Source organism: Ailuropoda melanoleuca, chromosome 14 (genome assembly GCF_002007445.2).
Source record: "Ailuropoda melanoleuca isolate Jingjing chromosome 14, ASM200744v2, whole genome shotgun sequence".
In the NCBI taxonomy this organism is placed as follows: domain Eukaryota; kingdom Metazoa; phylum Chordata; class Mammalia; order Carnivora; family Ursidae; genus Ailuropoda; species Ailuropoda melanoleuca.
The window spans coordinates 80,006,907-80,028,109 of record NC_048231.1 but is presented as its reverse complement, the minus strand read 5'-3'; the positions used below and the strand labels follow the sequence as shown (position 1 = coordinate 80,028,109).

Genomic DNA, 21,203 nt, shown 5'->3' with positions numbered 1-21,203 from the left:
AAAAAAAAAAAAGCAGATGAGCAAAATGTTATTCCCATTTTAATTGAGGAGTAAAGAAGGACTTGGAGATCTTACGTGAATTTCCTATCACTTGGGTAATAACCAGTAGGGCTAAGATGAGAATACAGGAATATTCTGATCCAATTATGTTTAAAAAGAACCAATATCCACAAACCTAGAATAGTCATAAGTATTATGTCATATCAGCAGGCCTCATCAGTTAGTAATTATAAATGAAGCCAGACATAATGATAGAACTTGGAATTTCTAAGATTAATGCTAAAATTACTTCATGAAATTGTGGCATAGTTTTACTTATTGCTGTATAATATACCATCCCAGAGTACAGTGGTGTAGAACAACCATCTTACTATGTTTGTGGATTTCCCCTGTTAGGAACTGAAAATTCCAACAGTGTGTGAATAGCTTGTCTCCACCCCAAGATGTCTGGGGTGTTAGCTGAGAAGATTTAGGGGCTGGGGGTGACTTGATGGCTACCCCAGATCATCTGAAGGCATCTTCACTTGTGTGTGGTGTCTGTGCTACCTGTTGGCTTGGACTCAGCTTGGCTATTGGTTAGAGTACCTGTGTAAGGCTTTTTCCTCCGGTCTGATTTGGGCTTCTTTAGAGCATGAAAGCTGGGTCTCAAGAGAGTGACTCAGAGAGCAAGGGAAAAGTGCATGGTGCTTTTATGATCTAGCCTTGCAAGTTATATAGTATCGCTTATGCCATCAGTTAAAGCAGTCACAAAGAACCGTTTAAGTTCAAAGGGAGGGTGATAGAGAGAGACCCCACTGCTTCACTGAAACAATGTCAAGGTTATAAGAAGGGCATGATGGGAGATACTGTTGTAGCTGTCTTTGAAAAATAGAGTCTACCTTATGGAGGATTGTTAAAAAAGAAAGGGTTTGAATAAAGTCATGTCTGATTCATGTCCCTGAGTCATGGTCTTTTTCCTTTGTCATTTGCTGCTGTTAAGGTAAAAGTATTCATGGGGTCTGTGTAGAATTGGTTTTCTGATCCCAAGTTGGAGACACTAATGGGAAGAAAATACAGTGCAAAACCTGCATCTTTCTGCTTTATATCCTGCCATTCTTTCTCCTGATCTGTATTAAAATGACAGTCTAGCTAATAGGTTTAGCTCATGGCACATTTTGTGTGATTTTGTCTGCTGTTCTGTCATGAAATTGTCTTATATAAAATTTATCAGTGTTAATACAAATTGGATTTTATTAGCATATGCACTATTTTTTTGTTGCTGTAAGTTCCTGGTACACAGTGATGAAACATCCATTTTTTTTTCATAGAAACAGGGTAGTTATGTGGTATTATATTTTGGACAGAAAATTTAGCATCAAATAATAAGTTCAAAACTGTGTCAGAAAAATAAAAGCCTCTGCAAAAATATATTGAGATATAAACTGCTAACGTTAAGCTGCAAGTTCTGTAAATCGTACATAAATGTTGGCATATGCTGACTGTGGAAGTCTTCCAGGTTCAATGCAAGTTTCATGGTATATGGATACTTTTCTGGGTGGGTTGACTCCAGTCACCCAGGCAAGGCCTCAGATATGCGTATTTACACTAGGTGAATTGACCGAAGGTCCTGCGCCCAGCTTTGCAGTAGTAGATACCTGACATTTTTGGTGCACAAGGAATGAATCTGTCTCTGGGGAGATCTGTGTTAGTCAACCATATCAGAATGAAGCAAGAATCACAGCTCTTGGGCAGATAATTTCATTTATCTATCCTTTTTGCTATTGTCATATCTTTTCCTTCTTCCTCTCTTAAAAATCCTTCCTTTCAGTGCCATTACTTTTGCTTTATTTTTATTTATTTTTAAAGATTTAATTTATTTACCTGAGAAGGAGAGTGAGAGAGAGCACAAAGGGAGAGGGAGAAGCAGGCTCCCTGCTGAACAGAGAGCTGAGCATGGGGATTGATCCCAGAACCCTGAGACCATGACCCGAGCCAAAGTTAGATGCTTAACTGACTGAGCCACCCAGTTGCCCCACTTTTGCCTTAAATAGTTATCTTTTTAAAGAAATCATAAGAAAAAACAACATATCCTTTTACCTTTACCACTTATTTACTGTTCAGAGTGGTTTTCATTCCTGAAAATTGATTTCAAATTTGGTATCATTTCTTTGTATCCTGACAATTTCCTTGTATGTTACTTGTATTACTTATTTGCTTTCAAAAATTCTCTTGGCCTTTGTTTATCTAAAAGTCTTTATTTAACCCTGTTTTTTAAGGGTATTGAATTTTCCAGTGACAGTTTTTTCCTTTCACCACTTTGAAGATGACTTTTGGCTTACATTGCCTTTATTCATATTGTTTTTCCCTTGTATGTAATGTTTCTTTTTCCCTGACTTCTCTTAAGATTTTATAGTCATCATTGGTTTGCAGTAGTTTGATTTTGATGTGACTAGTATCTTTCTTTGTATTTACTTTGCTTGAGCTTTGATCTGTAAGGGCTTCCCCCCGCCAATGAGTTAATCAGTGTTCTTTCACTATTTCTGAAACTTTTTTTTTTTTTAAATACCCTGTTTTCTGTTCTCCTTCTGAGACTCTATTTGTACCTGTATTAGACATTTTGAGGGTTCTGACTGGGTAGACTGAGTGCTTATACCATTAACTCTAATTGAAAATGCAGTGTGTTCACCTCTAATCTCAGAGGTTATTTAGTTTGACAGTTAAGAGGTCATTGGTGACCTTAACTGTGGACAGAGAGTAGAAAGTGAAATCTGTACAAGAAAGAGTCAAGGAGTGAATAGAATTGAAGAAATGGAGGGACTTACTACTGTGGCTGTGTGTTTGTGTTTTTTGCCCCATACTTAACGTTTGTGACTTAGCATTTTGTTTCATTTTTAGGCCTTCATCATAAACTGCATTCCTCTTTCTCCCCCCCCCTTTTTTTTTTTAAATGTTCTGGGAAAATATGTGCCACTTTATGACATGATTTCTAGGCACATAATTGCTATAATAAACTGTGCTTAAAAGTGTTTTACTTGAGGAGTTAATATTTTTCTTGATTTGGTGTGACTTGTGGATGGAAGGCCTCTGACATTGGATATTTAACTGGCATCTTGTTTATTTATCTTCATGTATCAGGAAAACTGTGGCCAGTAACACACACAAGAGCCATTTTTGCCTTGTGAGTTGATGCAGTACTTGTTAGGAAGCAAAAGTTCTCTATATTAGCTTTTGCTTTATTTTGTTTTAATGAGCACTAGAACATCATTGAATAATACATCAAGATAAATGTGTTACAAAGTTCTTTGTGAAGTAAATAGATTTCAGTTTTTAATAACATAATTAAGGGTGACTTCATTAGGTAATTTTTTAAACTAGATAATCTATATACAAATAATTATGTATCTTCATTTGATCAACTTAGAAGTTTTAAGTTTAAAATTTTATCTTATATGAATGTTCTGTGTAGCTGAATATAAAGGGTTGAAAACAAAACACAACAAAGAAATAAACGAAAGATCACCTAAATCTACTATAGAGTTCTGGGGGGTAGTTTTTGACTTCCTCAAGTTTTCATTTGATAATGCTATAGTCAAGATGAAATGTAATTTTGAACAGTTTTGTTATATTTTGACTATGTTATAATCGGCGTTTTAGAATAAAGACTAACTGCTTAAATTGAGCCTATTTTAGAGTGACTTTGCTTTCATGATTCCAAGATGACTGCAGTTTATTACTTCTTTATTTTGGAGTATTTTAACCGTAAATATTTCAGAATTTGGCAGACTCTTGATCAGAAATGCATTGTTATTGCACATGGTTTCATCCTTGGATCTGTTATCTTTTGGATATTGGATATTGGAATGTTATCTTTTTTTTCCCTCCCCAGTTCAAAGCAGTATTCAACGATTTCAAGAGAAGTTTTTTATTTTTGCTCTGACACCTCAGCAAGTTAGAGAGATATGCATATCCAGGTAAGAGGAATGTTTGGAATATGTTTCTTCATGAATATTGGTGTATTCGTTTGCTCGGGCAGCCATTACAAAGCACAGCAGACTGGCTGGCTTAGACAACAGAAATTTATTTTCTCAAAATTCAGGAGGCTTGAAGTCCAAGATCAAGGTGTCAACAGATTTGGTTTCTCCTGAGGCCTCTCTCCTTTGCTTGTAGAGGCCGCCTTCTTGCGTCACTTGACTTTTCTTCTGTGTGCCTGTGCATCCCTGGTGTCTCTTTCTCTTCGAGGACACCATTTGTACTGGATGAGGGACTGACCCTTCTGGCCTTCTTGAACTGTAATTACCTCTTTAAAGTTCCCATCTTCACATATGTCAAATTGAGAGGTTAGGTCTTCAACCTGAATTTTGGGGAGACACAGTCCATAACAGTTGGACTGTTCCTTAAGCAAGCATTGACTAAAGTTAGCCAATTATTTACTAAATACTCTGTATTAGAAAACAGTTTTAACCTTTGACTAAAACCCCAGCTTATTTTTTTGAATTACTTTTTGGCAGTAACTTTTTTAAATGAAAATTTTATTCCAAATATAGCAACATGAAAAACAATTTGTGACAACAGCACAAAGATAGGATGTCCATAAACTTTATCATTCCCACTGAGGCATTTTAAGAGTTAAAGTAGACATCATGTTCTTATCCCAGAAAAATTATTAATAAACTGGCACTGTTCTGAGTTATGTGGTCACCTAGACCATAAAATTAGTAGAAATCTGAAAACAATTATGAAAAGTACTCTTAGCTTTGCCATTTAGAAAAATTGGAGAAACTTAAAATAGACACATTTATAAAGAGTAAATGAACTAAGATGTAAGGGGGAAAAAAAGGAAATATGTAGTATATACTTTTCCAATTAAAAAATAGTCATCTTTGGTGTTAATACGTATGTGACTTTTTAAAATTTCATTCTTAAAGATTTAGTATAAGAAAATGGAGGCTCTAGGAGGTTAAATGATTTTTCTGGGATTGTAGATTTAAAAGTAGAAGAGAGCAAATTAGAGGTCTTTTGCCTCCTTTCAGCTGTTCATTTGAATGCTCATCTTTTCTGAGATGTTAATAATTTACAAAAATAAGGATTCTGTAGTTAAGTTTTGGAAATTTTGTGCTCAGCACAATTACATAAATTCTTTAAGGTTGGACTTTTTAGTGTTTAATATCTTCATGTGCCTGGTCAATCTCTTAAGATGGTGAATTCAAACTTACGGGTCTCACATCTCTTCAAAGCACAGTAACATCTTGAGGATGCTCTCTTTAGTGGAAGAGTCTGGGACAAAGTTTTAGATTCTTTCATTAACCATATCACCTTTACTAATATATATAGGGTGAGAGTGCTGTTGTCAAAATCTCAAATAATTGTTATGTTCTGACCCTGTAAAGTTTGATCTCTCACAGAGTACTGCATAGATAGACTGCATCTTCCACAGGCAGGGGAAAAGTGTTGAAAACTAGGATTAAAAGTAAAAAAGACGGTACAAGGATTAGTGTAAAAGATCCAATATCCAAAATAATAGGAGTTTCAGAAAACAAAATTCAGAGGAGAAAATTATCGAAGAAGTAAAATGAATGTAGCTTGATGTGGTTCATTTTCACCAGGGGCAAGACATTGCAGTGGGTTTTTGTAAATTTGGAAGTACTTTCAATCTTGGGGTAGTAATAAACCAATTAACAAATAAATAGAATAAATTGAAAATTTTAAAATTGTATTTATATTATTAAAATTATATTTTATATCCAAAACCTTATCAATATTTTTTTTTGTTATTCAGTGATGATCCCTTGCTTGAGATCGTTTACTGTGTATTAGATACAATTATATAATATTAGGTACATTATATAACATGGCCATTCTTGTTAGTGAACCAGCTCATATACATAAACTGATCTTGGCATTGCAAGGTGTCAGATGAAGAGATCCAATTTTAGTAATTACAAATAACTGATTTATAGAAGGATGAGATTACTATTAACGTTGGTGGTCTGGGAAAGCTTCAGAGTGTTGCGTTGGTCTTTGAAGGAAGGGTCTTTGAGGGAAGGAGATTATTTAGAGTATGTTAGATTTAAAGATACAGATTTCAAGATACATTTTTAAGTGAACAAAAACAAGGCATCAAATTGTGAATAATATACTACAGTTGCCCTAAAAAGGTATGTGTGCATGTAATTTGCTTAAGTGTCTAAAATACGTGTGGATAAATATCGTCTGCCTCTGTACAGGGGAATTGGATAGCCAGGGCCAGAGTTGGGATAGTCTTTTCACTTTATGTCCTTTTTGTATGTTTTTGAAGTTTGAACTATGTGAATTTATTAAGTAGTCCAAAAATGAGTGACTAAAATTTAAATCTCAACTAAACATTTTGATCATGTTCTGGAGCTGGATGTTAGTGGTGGTTGTACAACAGTATGAGTATACTTGATGCCACAGAACTATACACTTAAAAATGGTTAATGTGATAAATTTTACGTATCTTATGTATAAAAATTAAAAACAAATAAAAAGCTATTTGTAATCCTCCTTCCAAAGAAAACAAGATAAATCACATACACATATAGACAAAGCCTAACCTTTTCAGAATCATGTAATTAAATAATACAAAATCAACTTCTTCCTTATAAGTGGAAGTGAAAGTTTGGTACCTATTACCTAACTTCAATAATTATCAACATTTTGGCAGTCTGTATGTAACCCCCCTTTTTCCCGACATATTTTTTAAAGATTTTACTTATTTATGAGAGAGAGCAGGCGCGCATAAGCAGGGGGGAAGGGCAGAGGAAGAAGCAGACTCCCCGCTGAGCAGGGAGCCAAGGACATGGGGCTGGATCCCAGGACCCCAGCCAGGATCATGACCTGAGTGAAAGGCAGACAGACACTTAACTGAGCCACCCAGGCACCCCTTTCCTAAAATATTTTAAAGCAAATCACAAGCATCATATAATTTCAGCTGGAAATACCTCAAGATCTCTAATTCTTTTTTTTTTTTTTTAAAGATTTTATTTATTTATTTATTTGACAGAGACAGAGACAGCCAGCGAGAGAGGGAACACAGCAGGGGGAGTGGGAGAGGAAGAAGCAGGCTCATAGCAGAGGAGCCTGATGTTGGGGCTCGATCCCATAACGCTGGGATCACGCCCTGAGCCGAAGGCAGACGCTTAACTGCTGTGCCACCCAGGCGCCCCTCAAGATCTCTAATTCTTAATATAATCATAGTAAAATTAGAATTCCTTAATATAAAACAATGACCAGGCTATATTCAGATTTTTTAGTTGTTTCAGTGTTTATACATGGCCCATGTAATTACTTTTGATTTCTTTATCTCCCAAGATTTTTAAAAACTAGTAATTATAGATTTATAGAAAATTTATGAAAATAGATATATTCTTTACCCAGCTTCTCTTAATATTAACATCTTGCATAACCATAGTGCAATTACCAAAATGAAGAAATTAACCTTGGTATAGTACTGTTAACCATGCTATAGAGTTTTAGTCAAATGTCACCAGTTTTTTTTTTTAATGCTAATGAACCTCTATTCCTAGATCCAATTCAAGATCCCAAATTACCTTTAATTGTTAGTGTCATGTTAGTCTTTTTCAGTCTGTGACAGTTTCTTAATTTTCCTTGTCTTTCATAACTTTTGATACTTCTGAAGAGTCCTGGCCAGGTGTTTTATAGAATATTTTTCAATTTGGGTTTTTCTGATATTTTGTCATGAAATTATGCATTTTTGGCAAAAATACCTCAAGTTACATGCTCTTCTTAGTGTATCATGTTGGGCCACATAATATTGATACATTTAATTTTTGGCAATTTTAACCTTGATCACTTGGGTAAGGTACTCTCTACTAGATTTTGGCAATATAAGTTGCTGTTTTTTCCTTTGTTAGTAATAAGTATCTTGGGGGAGATACTTTGAGACAAGGCATATATTCTGTTTCTCTTCAAATTTTTGCCCACTGATTTAGCATTCACTGATGGATCTTTCCTTCAGCAGTTACTTTGTCGTAAACACTCTTGTATTCCAACGGTGTGATTTTCTGTTGTCCTTACTCTTTTTCACATTAGTTATTCTTTCGTAAGGAAGAGCAGTCCCTTCTCCCCCATTTGCTTGTATCTGTGTAGGCTCTTGAGTGCTCTGCATTTATAATGCAGTACTATGATAATTTATGTTGTTCAAACTGGTCTACCTTTGGCCATTGGCTGATCTTTCAGGTTGGCTTCGGTGCCCTTTGGTACGTCTCCACCCGTTTCTGAGCGCTGCTTTACTTAGTGGCACCACAGGGTGCTCTAGGTTCATTTCCTAATTTCTCTGCCCCAGTTCTGGAATTGATCACTTCTCTAAAGAGCTCTGTTTCCGCTCTTAGAATATTTCTTACCACTCTCTTTGACAAAAGCAGTTCATTGACTTTGTAGCATATTACACATGGCTGGATTTGGATCCAGAGGTACTTCTTGTTGGTGTCGTTTAACTTCTATGTGTGGTTTTCACACTTTGCTGCATATTAGAATCACCTGAGGAGCTTTTAGGAATCTAAATACGCATGTTTCGTTCATACCAATTCAGTTGGACTCTCTTAGGCTGGACCACAGTTTTTAAAGCTCCCCAGGTGTTTCTGGTGTTTAACAAATTTGAGAAGCACTGCGGGGCATCCAGCTTCTCCCCTGGCCTGTCGTGGTAGTAAGGTCTGAATGAGGCTTGAATACATTCAGGTTCGGGTTGTTTTGTTCTTTTTATATTACATCTTGTGAAGATGGATCAGTGAGTTCAGCTCTCTTCTTGGTTTTAGCACTCCCCTTCCATTTGCTACTACTGTTTCCCTAATCATGCTGTCTCAGCTTCTCACACTGACTTCTCTTACACGTTCCCAGGAATCAGTCTGTGATTCTCTTCTCACTACTGTGATGGTATTCATGAATGTGCTTTGTTATTTTTATGTTGGTGGCTGCAAAATCTCCACTTCGCTCCAGAGTCCATATTCACTGTTCCTACTTCGATGACCCACAGGTACATCAAACACAGCATATTCAGAATTGAACTTGTGTTCCTCCCAAACATGCTTGTTTATCTTTTATTCTTTCATTGATTCATTTAGTCTCACAGCATAGATTTATTTACTACCTATGATGATCCAGGCAGTGTTCCCGGCACCAGGGGTGCAAAGTTGAAAAAACAGGCTGGCTTCAAGGAGATTTGTGCTTGGTATATTTCCTCCCATTACCCATTTCATTAATGGCATGGGGTCTGCCCAGACAGAGCCCTCTTTGTATTATCCCACACTTCATCCTCCACGTCCTGTCAGTACTGTCTTTATTTGTTGCTGAGCCAGCACACAGACTATGAAATGGTTCTTGATTTACTTGAGGGGAATGATATGGGTTACTCACACAAGAGATCAGTGTTGTCTAGGGTATGGGGATGTTTTGAATAGACATTTGAGAACTGCTACTCACCAGGGTAAGAGGTAAAGCAAGTGATGATATTCAATGCCCCCAGCCACTGAGTGAGGTGGTGATTATTTTTCCTATGTTATGCTGGGTAAGATTCAACAGGCTTTAGTAACTTACCCAGGGGCTGAGAGACAAGCCTGAGTGGTTGAGCCAGAATTCACACTGCAATTGGTGTGCAATTCACACTCCAAAGATCATGCTAGCTTCCTCAAGTGCAGAGTTGCATTCAAGTTTTAAATCGTGAAAGAGATATAAAAGAAGGATCAGTGGAGTACAGGACATTTGAGAAGAGTGGAGGCTACTGGCGAGGGAAAGTAAAAGCAGAGTTAATAATAATAGCCGGCTGCTCATACTTGTTGGGCACATTATACGTCCAGGCACTGTACATGTATTATTAACACATTTAGTCATCACAGCAACTCCGTAATTTTCCATCTTCAATAGATGCAGAAACAGAGACACAGACAGGTTAAGTCATATGCCCAAGTTTGGGACTGTAGAACTCAAGCTGGTCACTGCGGTAACTGCCTTCCAGTGAACATAGTGAAACAGGAGAGTGGCCCGGTTAGAGCAAGGGGAGGGCAAATGTACTCTTAAGAAAGGACTGATTTCTCGGTACTCTTCTCTTTGACAGAGTCCAAGATTGATGATAATGGCCAAGGACAATATTTCTACACTGTAACGTGCATTCCTGTCACCTGGGGATCTTAAGTGCAGGTTCTAATTTTGTAGGTCTGCAGTAGGGCCTGAGATTCTGCATTTCTGACAAGCTCCCAAACAGTCTCTATGCTGCTTCACTGTGGGCCCCATTTGGAGTGGCAAGGCTTTGGAAGGTTCAGTGCCAGAAGTATTTTATATGGGACTCTATTAGGTTCTCGTGTAGAAATTCTAAAAGGTTCTGTGTCCTTAATTGGATACTTATTATAAAGTTGCCGTGGTACAGAGATGCTGAGGCCGGACGACATGGTCTAGGATTCTGGGCTCTACCAGAGCCAAATGATTGTCATTGAGCTTGTCATTTTGGTTCTATATTAGAACCACCTGCTGTAAAAACTAATGCTCAGTATGTATTCCAGATGAATAGTCTAGTGAATGGGTCTTTATATTTTTAAAAAATCACATGATTAAAATGCTCAGCCAAGGTTAAGAACTATTATGAGCAAACAAATTAATTTAGTAAACTCTTTTAGAATCGAGGGTGCTTTTCATGTTAACCAAATCTGTTGCCTGTTGGAATAAATACTGCATCACGAAAGTTTCTGTGAATTGAAAATACCTTAAAATTGCTGTGGAGACATGACTAAATGTTAAGTAAATGAACGTTGGCATCACTGTAGCATTTTGATTAAGGTTTGTGCTCTTGGTAGGGTAGTATTCATCTTTAGGAATAAGAATAAAAATATTAATAATGCTTTTTTTTCTGGTGAGAATGTTCCTGTGAATTCTCGTTGTGCCTTCTCAACCCAGTTTCTTTCTCTTTCCAACAGGGATTTTTTGCCAGGTGGTAGGAGAGATTATACAGTCCAGGTTCAGCTGAGGTGCGTTTGAAATTTTCTGTTAATTTTGTACTTGCTAACTATGTGCATATAGTCCTGAACTTGAAATATGTAAACATGTTTGGGTACACTCTTTAAGAATAATTTGGTTTTTTTTTTCTTTTCTTTAATGCAGACTTTGCCTGGCAGAGACAAGTTGCCCTCAAGAAGACAACTATCCTAATAGTCTATGTATAAAAGTAAATGGGAAGCTGTTTCCTTTGCCTGTAAGTTGGTTTTTATTTACCAGACTTGCATGTAAGTTTAGTCTAAATACTTACAAGGGGAGGAAACAGTGACAACTCCGTACCAATGAGCAGTCTTACTATCCAGGTTAAATACTATTTTCCACTAGAGGGATTCATGACTTCTTGGAGAAATGGCTGATTCCAGGTAGGGGGGAGATGGAAAAGGTGAGCCTGGAACATCTTGTTGCAGGAAGCAGAGGGGCTGTGAAAGACTCTTAGGATAATATCAAATGGCATAATAACAGGGCAGGACTTGCATATATAGGGCAGCAGTAGTTGTCTGAATCAGCTGGGCTGGGCCTTCTCCATGGATGAGATGGTAAAGGGCAGAGGCTGCTGGGAGCAACTGGACATGGAGATTAAAGATTCCAAGTTTGGGCCTTGATGTGCACACCTGGGGGGTGGATGCAATGGTATTTGATTGACAGCCCATTGTTTAAGCAGTGAAGCAGTGTATGGGCTTCAGCACTTGGGATACACACATACGTATACACACATACATGCACACGCATACAATGGATACAGCCTGTTTCCTGTCTGATAGATAACTCTGGACTCTTCAAATCCTGTTAGTCACATCATAAAATAACAGTTAATTGTTGAACTGGATTGTATGTCTGTCTCCACTGAGTCTTGGAATAAGTCAGTAAATTAGTTCAGCTGTGTAGGAGGCCAGCAAAGCCATAATCAGAAAAGTAGGAGAGCATGCCCTGTTTGTCAAGCACTACAAAGTGCTGGTGCATTGAACCCGGGACATGCTGCAAGAACAGTGATTTCACGAGGATGCTAAGTTGCCATTTCAACAACAGAGACCACAGAGAAGGAGGTGGGGGAGCTGTTTAGCATCCCTGCTAAGCACAAGGCTTGGCTCTGGAATAAGTATATAAGCAACACTGATGAATAGCTGAGGAGGCCGGACAACATGGTCTAGGATTCTGGGCTCTACCAGAGCCAGATGATTGTCATTGAGCCCCCCGAAGTGAAGACGGGCCATGACCAAAGCCAACCCTGTAGTTGAAGATCTGACTTGATTGTCAGGAGTCCTGTTTTGTCTCTTCATAGCTTGTGGATTTAGAGACCTGAGAAGAAGTACCTATTTCATGAATTTTAAAGACCTTGAGCAATACTGCACTGTTACTGCCTGACTCTTTTTGAAAGATGTCTTTGGGGCTGAAATCATTTGAGATAGTCCGAATAGAGGGAAATTGCAGAGGCAGAGTAGATGTGGTCAGGGGGAATGCTTACATGGTGCCATGCTCATTCGAGACCCAGGTGGGACATTTTGCTCCTCAGGTTTCTGGCAATGAGCAGCAGTAGATTCTTAGGAGCTATTTTTTATCTGGGTAGGTCATACAAAGATCTGAACCAAGGGAAGAGGCAGTTTTCCTTGGAACTGAAGGATGCCAATGGGTGGCCACATGTGTGACGAAGGAATCCTGGGAAAATCACAGATTGTGGAATGCCTCTCTGCACAATTTCCATGGCTGTTCATACCCAGTTTTCTTTGTTTGAGACGTGTTAAAATTTCTTTGACCTTGACTTTTGTTGCTGTTTAACTCCCACCACCCTTGAAAGATCTAACTGTGAAGATCTTTTTGGTATCCAGACCTGCCTCGAAGACCTGTCCGGTATCACGTGACTGTGCCAATGTTGGGGGCGATCTGAAATGTGTGAGTTTCTACCTAAACTCTGGCATTGCTCCAGAAAATTTGGTGGTTACAGTTCCACAAAATACTCCAAATGGAGCAGTGTTATGCTTTGGGATGATATCTTCATCCATGAGATCTGTCAATGGATACCTCTGAATTTGTCACTCTTTCAGTCCTTTTGAGAGAGAAGAAATTAGGCAGTTGCGTACTTTCTCTGGTAGAATGTTACTCAATCACTGCTGGTTTTTCCCAAAAACCCACCAGCTAACCCTTCAGTACTTACATTAGGCTGTTTGTGAACATATCAGTTACTGTGTAATGAGTCTGGCCTTTTCCTCTGGAGCCAGGGGCCTCCAGTGGCTCCAGGGGCTCTGTGAAGGAGGTGAAGAAATGGTGCCTTAGGACAAGGGCAAAGACAGATTTCAAAAACAGAAAGCAGTGGGGGCTTGGGGAGGGGTAGCTTTCCTGGCCTGATAGGGCCATCCCAGAAATCAAATGCCAGCCTTTCCCAAAGAGGCTTTTTGGCTCTCTCTGACCTTCTGTGGAACAACTGACATAAATTTACATGTAACTGTGATAGAAAACTCCTTAAACCACATCTCGATCTACAGTTGCTACTGATTGGGATAATGAAATATGGAGTCTTTACTAGCATGAAGCAGGTTTATGAAAATCATGTGAGTATACTGCAGCCTCAGATGAGGAAACTCCAGTGACCTTTTGGAAATTAATATATTGAGCTCCTCACCGCCATGGAGATCCTCAGGGACTTTGTTCCAGTTGTAAGAAACTTTGACAGGTAACAAAGAAGTTTGACATGCCATCCTAGCCCATGATCCTAGTTTATTGCACAGCAAATCCTAGAGGAATAACCTTGACATGGTTGTGGAATTTCCCATGAGAACTATGAATATATTTGAATTTGTGTCCTGGAACCAGTCCCTCTATGTAGACCTTATTGCAGTGTCCAGTCATTATGGAGCCATGATACACTGCATGTACAAAGAGAAAGCTGAATGAGAAATGACATTACCTTGATAATAGCAGTGTCCCTGGATTCTTAAGGGTCAAATAGCGATGAAAGCAGTTTCTGTGCTGTTTGACCATGTCAGGATGAGTTTTAGGAGATGCCTTCATGCATCAGTTTTCCACATCCCTTAATACAAGGACAACAGTAAGCAGCTCATAGCAGGACGTGGCAGAATGACATGTGCAGCATGGACAGATAGAAGTGAAACTGTCTCTGAGGGTATCCCCCTACCCCCATCTTTGGCTCCCAGGGCTGCCAGGGTACAAACTGATAGCAAGATGAGAAAATTTTGTGTTTTTAAGGACAGAAGAGAGGGAAAGAAAAGAAAATACCCTCTTTGCTTAGAATGATTTTGAGAGGCTGAATTATTTTCCTTTTTAAACAGATTTTGAGAAATTTATGTAAATCTGTGGAGCCGTAAGGTTCGGGGGTGTTGTAGAAATGGGTTGATAGTGGGGAGTGTTACTTGGAAAGATTTTGTAAAATGGACGGAATGTGTGCTGGCAGAAATCAGATACTTCCTCTTGGTGCAGTCAGAAGTCTTCTTGGTGTTCGCCCTGTTATCCTAATATATTCTGCTTCTGTGTTCACGGATTTCTTTTTTCTGATATATATTTTTTCCTGTATGTATTAGTCATGCAAATGGTCTGCCTCACAGTAAATCTGGACTGAGGTAAAGTCAACATTTTCTTCTTTTAAATATACACTTCTGTCCCCCAATTTAATCAGATTCCTTTGGCCTAAGATGGGATAATGTTGGGATCTAAAAGATACTTCTACAGTGGACTCAAAACTATCAAATACATGATTGAGGTTATAATTATGCTGAGATAGACCATTGGAGGTTGCACCAATTCAGTATTCTAAAAATTGATAAAGGCAGAGAGTCATTGATTTCAGGGTAATCAAACGTGTACAGTCAGGTTTTTTTTATGGAAACATTTTAACTAATATAAGGAAAAGGAATAATGGATTGGGTGGTATACGCAACTAATGAATCATCGAACTTTGCATCAGAAACTAGGGATGTACTGTATGGCGACTAACATAATAAAAAAAACATTAAAAAAAAAAAGCTATGATAGAAAAAAAAAAGAAAACCATTCTTTTCAAATCCATAATTATGTAATCGATCTAGGTAACCATCAATGGATGCTAAAACTATTAGGTCAAAACTTGATGGAGAATGTTACCGTGGTGGGGTCAGGCTGACGTCAGCTGAATTCCTTATCAGTCTTGACATCACTGTAAGCTGGGGCAAACTCATTATGTGTCTCATGATGTGGTACGTAACATGATGTGGGAAGTACGTAGCACTCCCTATGAAGTTCTGTGTCTGAAGATTCAAGTCTGAATCAAATCAAGCCTGCACAACTGGTCACCAGCTTAAAATGTCTACAGGCAATAGAGCAGCAGAACTTTATGCCATGAGGAAGCCTTAGCCAAAAAGTGAGGTCATTGTTCAGGTCAAAAGTCCTGGTATCTTCAACAGAAAATGACATTGGAAAAGAAGAAGAGAGAGTGGGGGACAATAAAAATTATTCTTATTATAGAATAAAGGAGACTTCAGAGACACCTAAGCGCACAATGTGAAGCTGTGGTTTGGATTCTGAATCAGATTGTTAACAGGACGTCTTGTGTACCAGGCTACATATGGATAATATGATGTGTCTGGGATTTGCTTTAAAATAGTCTGGAATGGGAGTGGGGTTGAATAGGTAAAGACTGTTTATGAGCAAATATATATTGAATTGGATGATGGATATATGGGAGTTCATTATATCTTTTTCTCTTATTTTATTTTTTAAAGATTTTATTTATTTGAGAGAGAGAGTGCACTAGCAGGGTGAGGGACAGAGGGAGAAGCAGACTCCATGCTGAGCAGGGAGCCCGTCACAGGGCCTGATTCCAGGACTCTGGGATCATGACCTGGGCCGAAGGCAGATGCTCAACTGACTGAGCCACCCAGGCACCCCATCTTTTTTTTATATGTTTGAAATTTTTCAGTAAGAAAGACATTTGAGGCATTTGGGAAATTTGAATATAGACGGGATACTAGGTAATTTTTAAGAATTACAGTTAATTTTTTAAGGTTGTGATACTGGGGTTTTTTGGGAAAGGTGTTATTAAAGCTGTGTATGAAAATACGGGTCACGTGTCATTGTCTATCATAAATGTGTATATGTGTGGGGTCTGTATTTTTGGGTGGGCTGGGGGTGGAGCCAGAGGCAAATGAAGCAAGATTGGCAACGAGTTGGTAATTACTGAAGCTGGCTGGTGGGTGCTTTTCTCTACTTATGTCTATGCTTGAAAGTTTTTAGAATGTACAGTATAAAGGTACATCTATGTTGACAGTATTACAGTAGTGGTAGTAGTAGTAATTAGAAAATTTCGAGGGGGAAATGTTAAAGGAACAACGCTGTCAACTTTTGTCCCAATTACAAGTCAGGTAGGATGTCATAACAGCACATCACAGAAAGGTTTTTGAGTGTATCTTTTATTGCAATGTTAGGTTGAGACTGACAGATTATCTTTTACTGGCTCTCCAGCAGCCTTTTAAGAAAGGTTTTAACTTTGCTCCATAGGTCCCCTGTCAAATGAACCTAAGTTTATTTTTGCTTTAGATATGGAAAATTGTTAGAAATATGTTAAAGCTACACATTTATATTTTAGCAAATTGCAGTTATATCCTGTTTTCGATAACCAGGTAATTGATGCTTGAGTGGAGGTGATGGAAATGGTCAGAAGGAGAATACAAGTTAACAGATGACTTAGAACTACCAGTGAAATCAAACTAGTCAGGTAGGGTAGAGATAGATTTAGAATACTTGAGGTGACTGAGACTAGTACCAAAATTGATTATGAATTTGCTAATACCTTGTTCTTGTCGTCACCTATGCTCCCCCCCTTGTTGCTCTCTTCCTCTGTCAGACTGACTTAAAACATTGTTGCTTGGTGTCTCCGATTCCAGTTTATGGAGTTTACTGTTTGGGTAGTTCGTGCGTTATTTTTATCATCTTGGCAGACCCTGTGCCATTGTTTTATTTGGCTAACCTACCAGTGAACATACCAGAAGACAGAATTAGCTTCTAGGCTAAAAACACATAAAGGTTTCATTCAGAATTACCCAGATATTGGTGTTGATATTCCTTATGCTTTTTGCTCATTGAGCCAGTTCCTAGAGTCTTTATAAGAGAATGAAGTGTTTTTGTCCTATTTCACTTGAACAGGCTTAGGTGGGCATAAGCTTCCTACACACACAGACACCCGTGCACACGCAATTTCCTTTTTCCATAGCGTAATGGCCATTGTTGAAGATACGCTCTTTGCCTTCCTTCTTCCCTGCCCAAACTGTTTTTAATGATTTTCAAAGTCTTGATGCAAGTTGTAGATTGCAAGTTAGGTGCATTTCCACTGAATAATTACTATCCTACCTCCCGACGAGGCAGTGAAGGAGGTTCCCTAGTTGTGACAGAATGTGTTCCTTAGCCTGTGGTGTAATGCCACCAATACTGTATTTCATTGTTTCTAACGTGCATATTTTTAACGTCACTAGAATCCAGAGGTATCTTACAGTTGCTGATGACCAGGTGGCAGCTGTAATGTATTGTCATTGCCTGTACTTGTACAGCCTTGCTCTTATTCCTGTGGCGTGAGTGGTTAGCTATGCTCCTTTGGTTTTTTAAGCAACAGATGATTTAAGAACATTTTAAGGAAGGTCCCAAATCCTGGATGTTGTCTGGAAGGCTTTGATCAGTACATTCTGATAAGATCTAGATTGTATTAGCGTTAACACATGCAGTTAATTTAAGGGTGTCAGTGACCTGCAAGGAAATCTGAGTGACGCTAGCGGAGTAGAATATAGTTTTAAGAAATAATTGTATCTCCAGAGTTCTTAGTGGCATTTGGGGATATACCATGAAACATATACATTGATGACTAGAATGAAAAGTGATTCAGAAGATTTTTCTGTATATTTATTTATTTATTTTTTTATTTTTTTTAAAGATTTTATTTATTTATTTGACAAAGAGAGAGACAGCCAGCGAGAGAGGGAACACAAGCAGGGGGAGTGGGAGAGGAAGAAGCAGGCTCACAGCGGAGGAGCCTGATGTGGAGCTCGATCCCATAATGCCGGGATCACGCCCTGAGCCGAAGGCAGACGCTTAACCGCTGTGCCACCCAGGCGCTCCTTTCTGTATATTTAAAAGGAATATGTTAGCCAGTTCATTTTGCTTATATTTCTTTGCTATGCATGCAGGAATAAGTAGTGATATGCTAGGTAGTATCATTAACTGAGTGTTTTTTTCCTTCTCAGTGGTACACAGTTAAATTACATCAGTGGCATTTTAGATTCAGTGAAATATGGTATCTGCTTTTCAATACATAGATGTTTTCACAGTTAAGAGATTTTAATTTTCTAAAAATTATTATTTTAGGGACACATGGGTGGCTCAGTTGGTTAAGCCTTCGGCTCAGGTCATAATCCCAGGGTCCTGGGATCGAGTCCCATTTCATGCTCCTTGCTCAGCGGGGAGCCTGCTTCTCCCTCTGCCTCCTTCCCCCTCCTGTTTGTGCTGTCTCTCTGACAAATAAATAAAATCTTTAAAAAATGTATTATTTTTGAAAATTACAAACTGAGAAGTCTTGTAATTGAGAAATGGATGTAATGTGAATCAACTTGCTGTTTAAAACAAATACTTAATGATTAGAAAAAATAAAGTGTAAATACCAGTATTATAGCCATCACGCTAATTTAATGCCAATTGAAATATTGATTATTCTTTGTTAACATGTTCTGGTTTTAAAAATGACAAATTCTTTTCTACTTGGGGAGAGGGCAGTGGAGAGCATTTTTTTTTTTTTCACTCACAAGACTTTAGTAATTCTTTGAAATTCATTGATTTGTTCTTTTTTCCCCTATAAACTATAATAAAAATACTTTATTTTTATTATTTTTTTAAAAATTTAGTAAGTTTTTAAATTTTAATTCCAGTAAGTTAGCATACAGTGTTATATTAGTTTCAGGTGTACAATATAGAGATTCAGTAGTTCTATACATTGCTCAGTGCTCATCATGAGAGGCATACTCTTTAATCCATCCCCATAATCTGTTTCACCCTTCCCTCCACCCCTTCCCTCTGGTGATCATCACTTTGTTCTCTGTAGTTCAGAGTCTGTTTCTTGGTTTGTCTCTCTTTTTCCCCTTTATTTGTTTTGTCTTAAATTCCACATATGAGTGAAATCATCTGGTATTTGTCTTTCTCTGACTTCACTTAGCATTATACTCACAAGCTCCGTGCATGTGATTGCAAATGGCAAGCTTTCTTTTTTTAATGGCTGAATGATATTCCATTGTATGTACATACTACCTCTTCTTCATCCATTCATCTGTTTATGGACAGTTGGGCTATTTCTATAAATAGGTATTGTAAACAATGCTGCAGTAAACATAGGGGTGCACGTATCTTTTTGAATTAGCCTTTTTGTGTTCTTTGAGTAAATACCTACTAGTGCGATTACCGGTTTGTAGGGTAGTTCTGTTGTTCATTTTTTGAGGATCCTCCATACTGTCTTCCACACTGGCTGCACCAGTTTGCACTCCCACCAACAGTGCACAAGGATTCCTTTTTCTCCACATCCTTGCCAACACTTGTTTGTGGTTTTGATTTTGCCATTCTGACAGGTGTGAGGTGATACCTTATTGTAGTTTTGATTTGCATTTCCCTGATGATGAGTGATGTTGAGCATCTTTTATTTCTTGGCCATTTTGTATGTCTTCTTTGGAGAAATGTCTGTTCATGTCTTCTGCCTAGTTTTTAACTGGATCTTTTTTTTTTAAGTGTTGAGTTATATATATTCTTTATATATTTTAGATACTAAGCCTTTATGAGATATGTCATTTGCAAATATCTTCCACTCAGTAGGTTGGTTATCTTTTAGTTTTGTTGATTGTTTCCTTCGCTGTGCAGAAGCTTTTTATTTTGATGTAGTCCCAGTAACTTATTTTTGCATGAACTTGTTTTTTAATCCCCAAGCTTTGTTTTCCCTCCTTCCCATCCCCCATATTTGAATGCATTTTGAACAGGGGGTTCTACGATGAATCAGTGCAAAGAGGTGCAACTTTATCGTTTATAAAAAGGAAAAAGATTCATAGTATGGCAAGATGTTAGTATCTTTCATTTTAATGGTGGAACCTGGGGTTTGGTTTTGTGTTTTTTTGTACTTTTCTGAACTTGTGAAATATAACGTTTTTTAAGAGGTACTAGTTTCCTCTTTGGATTGGTGACCTTAGAGTGAAGATTGTGTGATTTCCAGGATAAAATAAGATATCAGATCTATGTAATGGAAATGTAACAGAAATTAGGCAAATGTGTATCTATCTTGGAGAAAATGTTTGATTCCCTGATAGAGAATTTAAAATTATTTTTCTCTCTCACGGTTCTAGGGCTATGCACCTCCACCTAAAAATGGGATTGAACAGAAACGCCCTGGACGCCCTTTGAATATTACATCTTTAGTTAGGTTATCTTCAGCTGTGCCAAACCAGATTTCCATTTCTTGGGCATCAGAAATCGGAAAGGTAAAGATTTTTCTGGGTAGCATGAAAGTGATCTCACTAGGAGGTGATTTGTCTTTTCTTAGCTCAAGCTCCTAGCTCTAACTTGTTAGTTTTCTGATTGTAATTTTAAGAAGCAGTAATTTTCAGTTGAGGGGTGGAGATGTAGAGATTCTTAGAGTTAAAAAGTTCAAGATTTCCTGAGTCTCTTTGTTTTCTTGGAAAAGAAGTGAGTGTATTTACAGTATTTCTTAAGGAAATGGCTTCATCACAGTTATATTTATGTATATGTTTAAGTAGTGTTTGAAGAAACTGGAAACTTTGGGTAATGTTATGTATTTATGAAGAGGGACAAAGTTTTATCAGGCTTTGAGGAAAATGGTTAAATGTGGTTGGAAGTAAATCTGTTCCAGCCTTTACATGAACAGCTGTTAACTTCAGATAACGTGGGGAATCTCACATGAAGATATTTACTTAGAATTACAGTATTTTCCCAATACCTTTAGGTTGATGAACCTGGCTTTCTACTAATTCTTAGTCTCAAATGTGTTATGTCAATTATGGGATACTGACTAAATACAACATGGGATTTCTGTTTTAGAACTATTTGTTTATATATAGAAATAATAGAATGTCAAAAGAGATTTCAGTTAATTTCTGAACATCTTGCTATTTCATAGAGATAAAGAGGGTAATATTCCTATTTTATGGACAGAGAAATTGAGTCATATGTTTGTAGCAGGAGTTTTT

At 37.8% G+C, this 21,203-nt stretch overlaps 1 protein-coding gene across 7 annotated transcripts in view; it reads left to right on the top strand.

Annotated features, from left to right (window-relative positions):
* The window catches only part of PIAS2 (protein inhibitor of activated STAT 2), a 76,943-nt gene that overhangs the window by 20,560 nt on the left and 35,180 nt on the right, over positions 1-21,203 (top strand). For all 7 annotated transcript variants that reach the window (XM_034643224.1, XM_034643223.1, XM_002918124.4 and 4 more), the window contains exons 3-6: positions 3,866-3,950; positions 10,920-10,970; positions 11,104-11,194; positions 20,343-20,477. In XM_034643224.1, the coding sequence (XP_034499115.1) occupies positions 3,866-3,950; positions 10,920-10,970; positions 11,104-11,194; positions 20,343-20,477 (362 nt within the window). The remainder of the gene's footprint in view (positions 1-3,865; positions 3,951-10,919; positions 10,971-11,103; positions 11,195-20,342; positions 20,478-21,203) is intronic.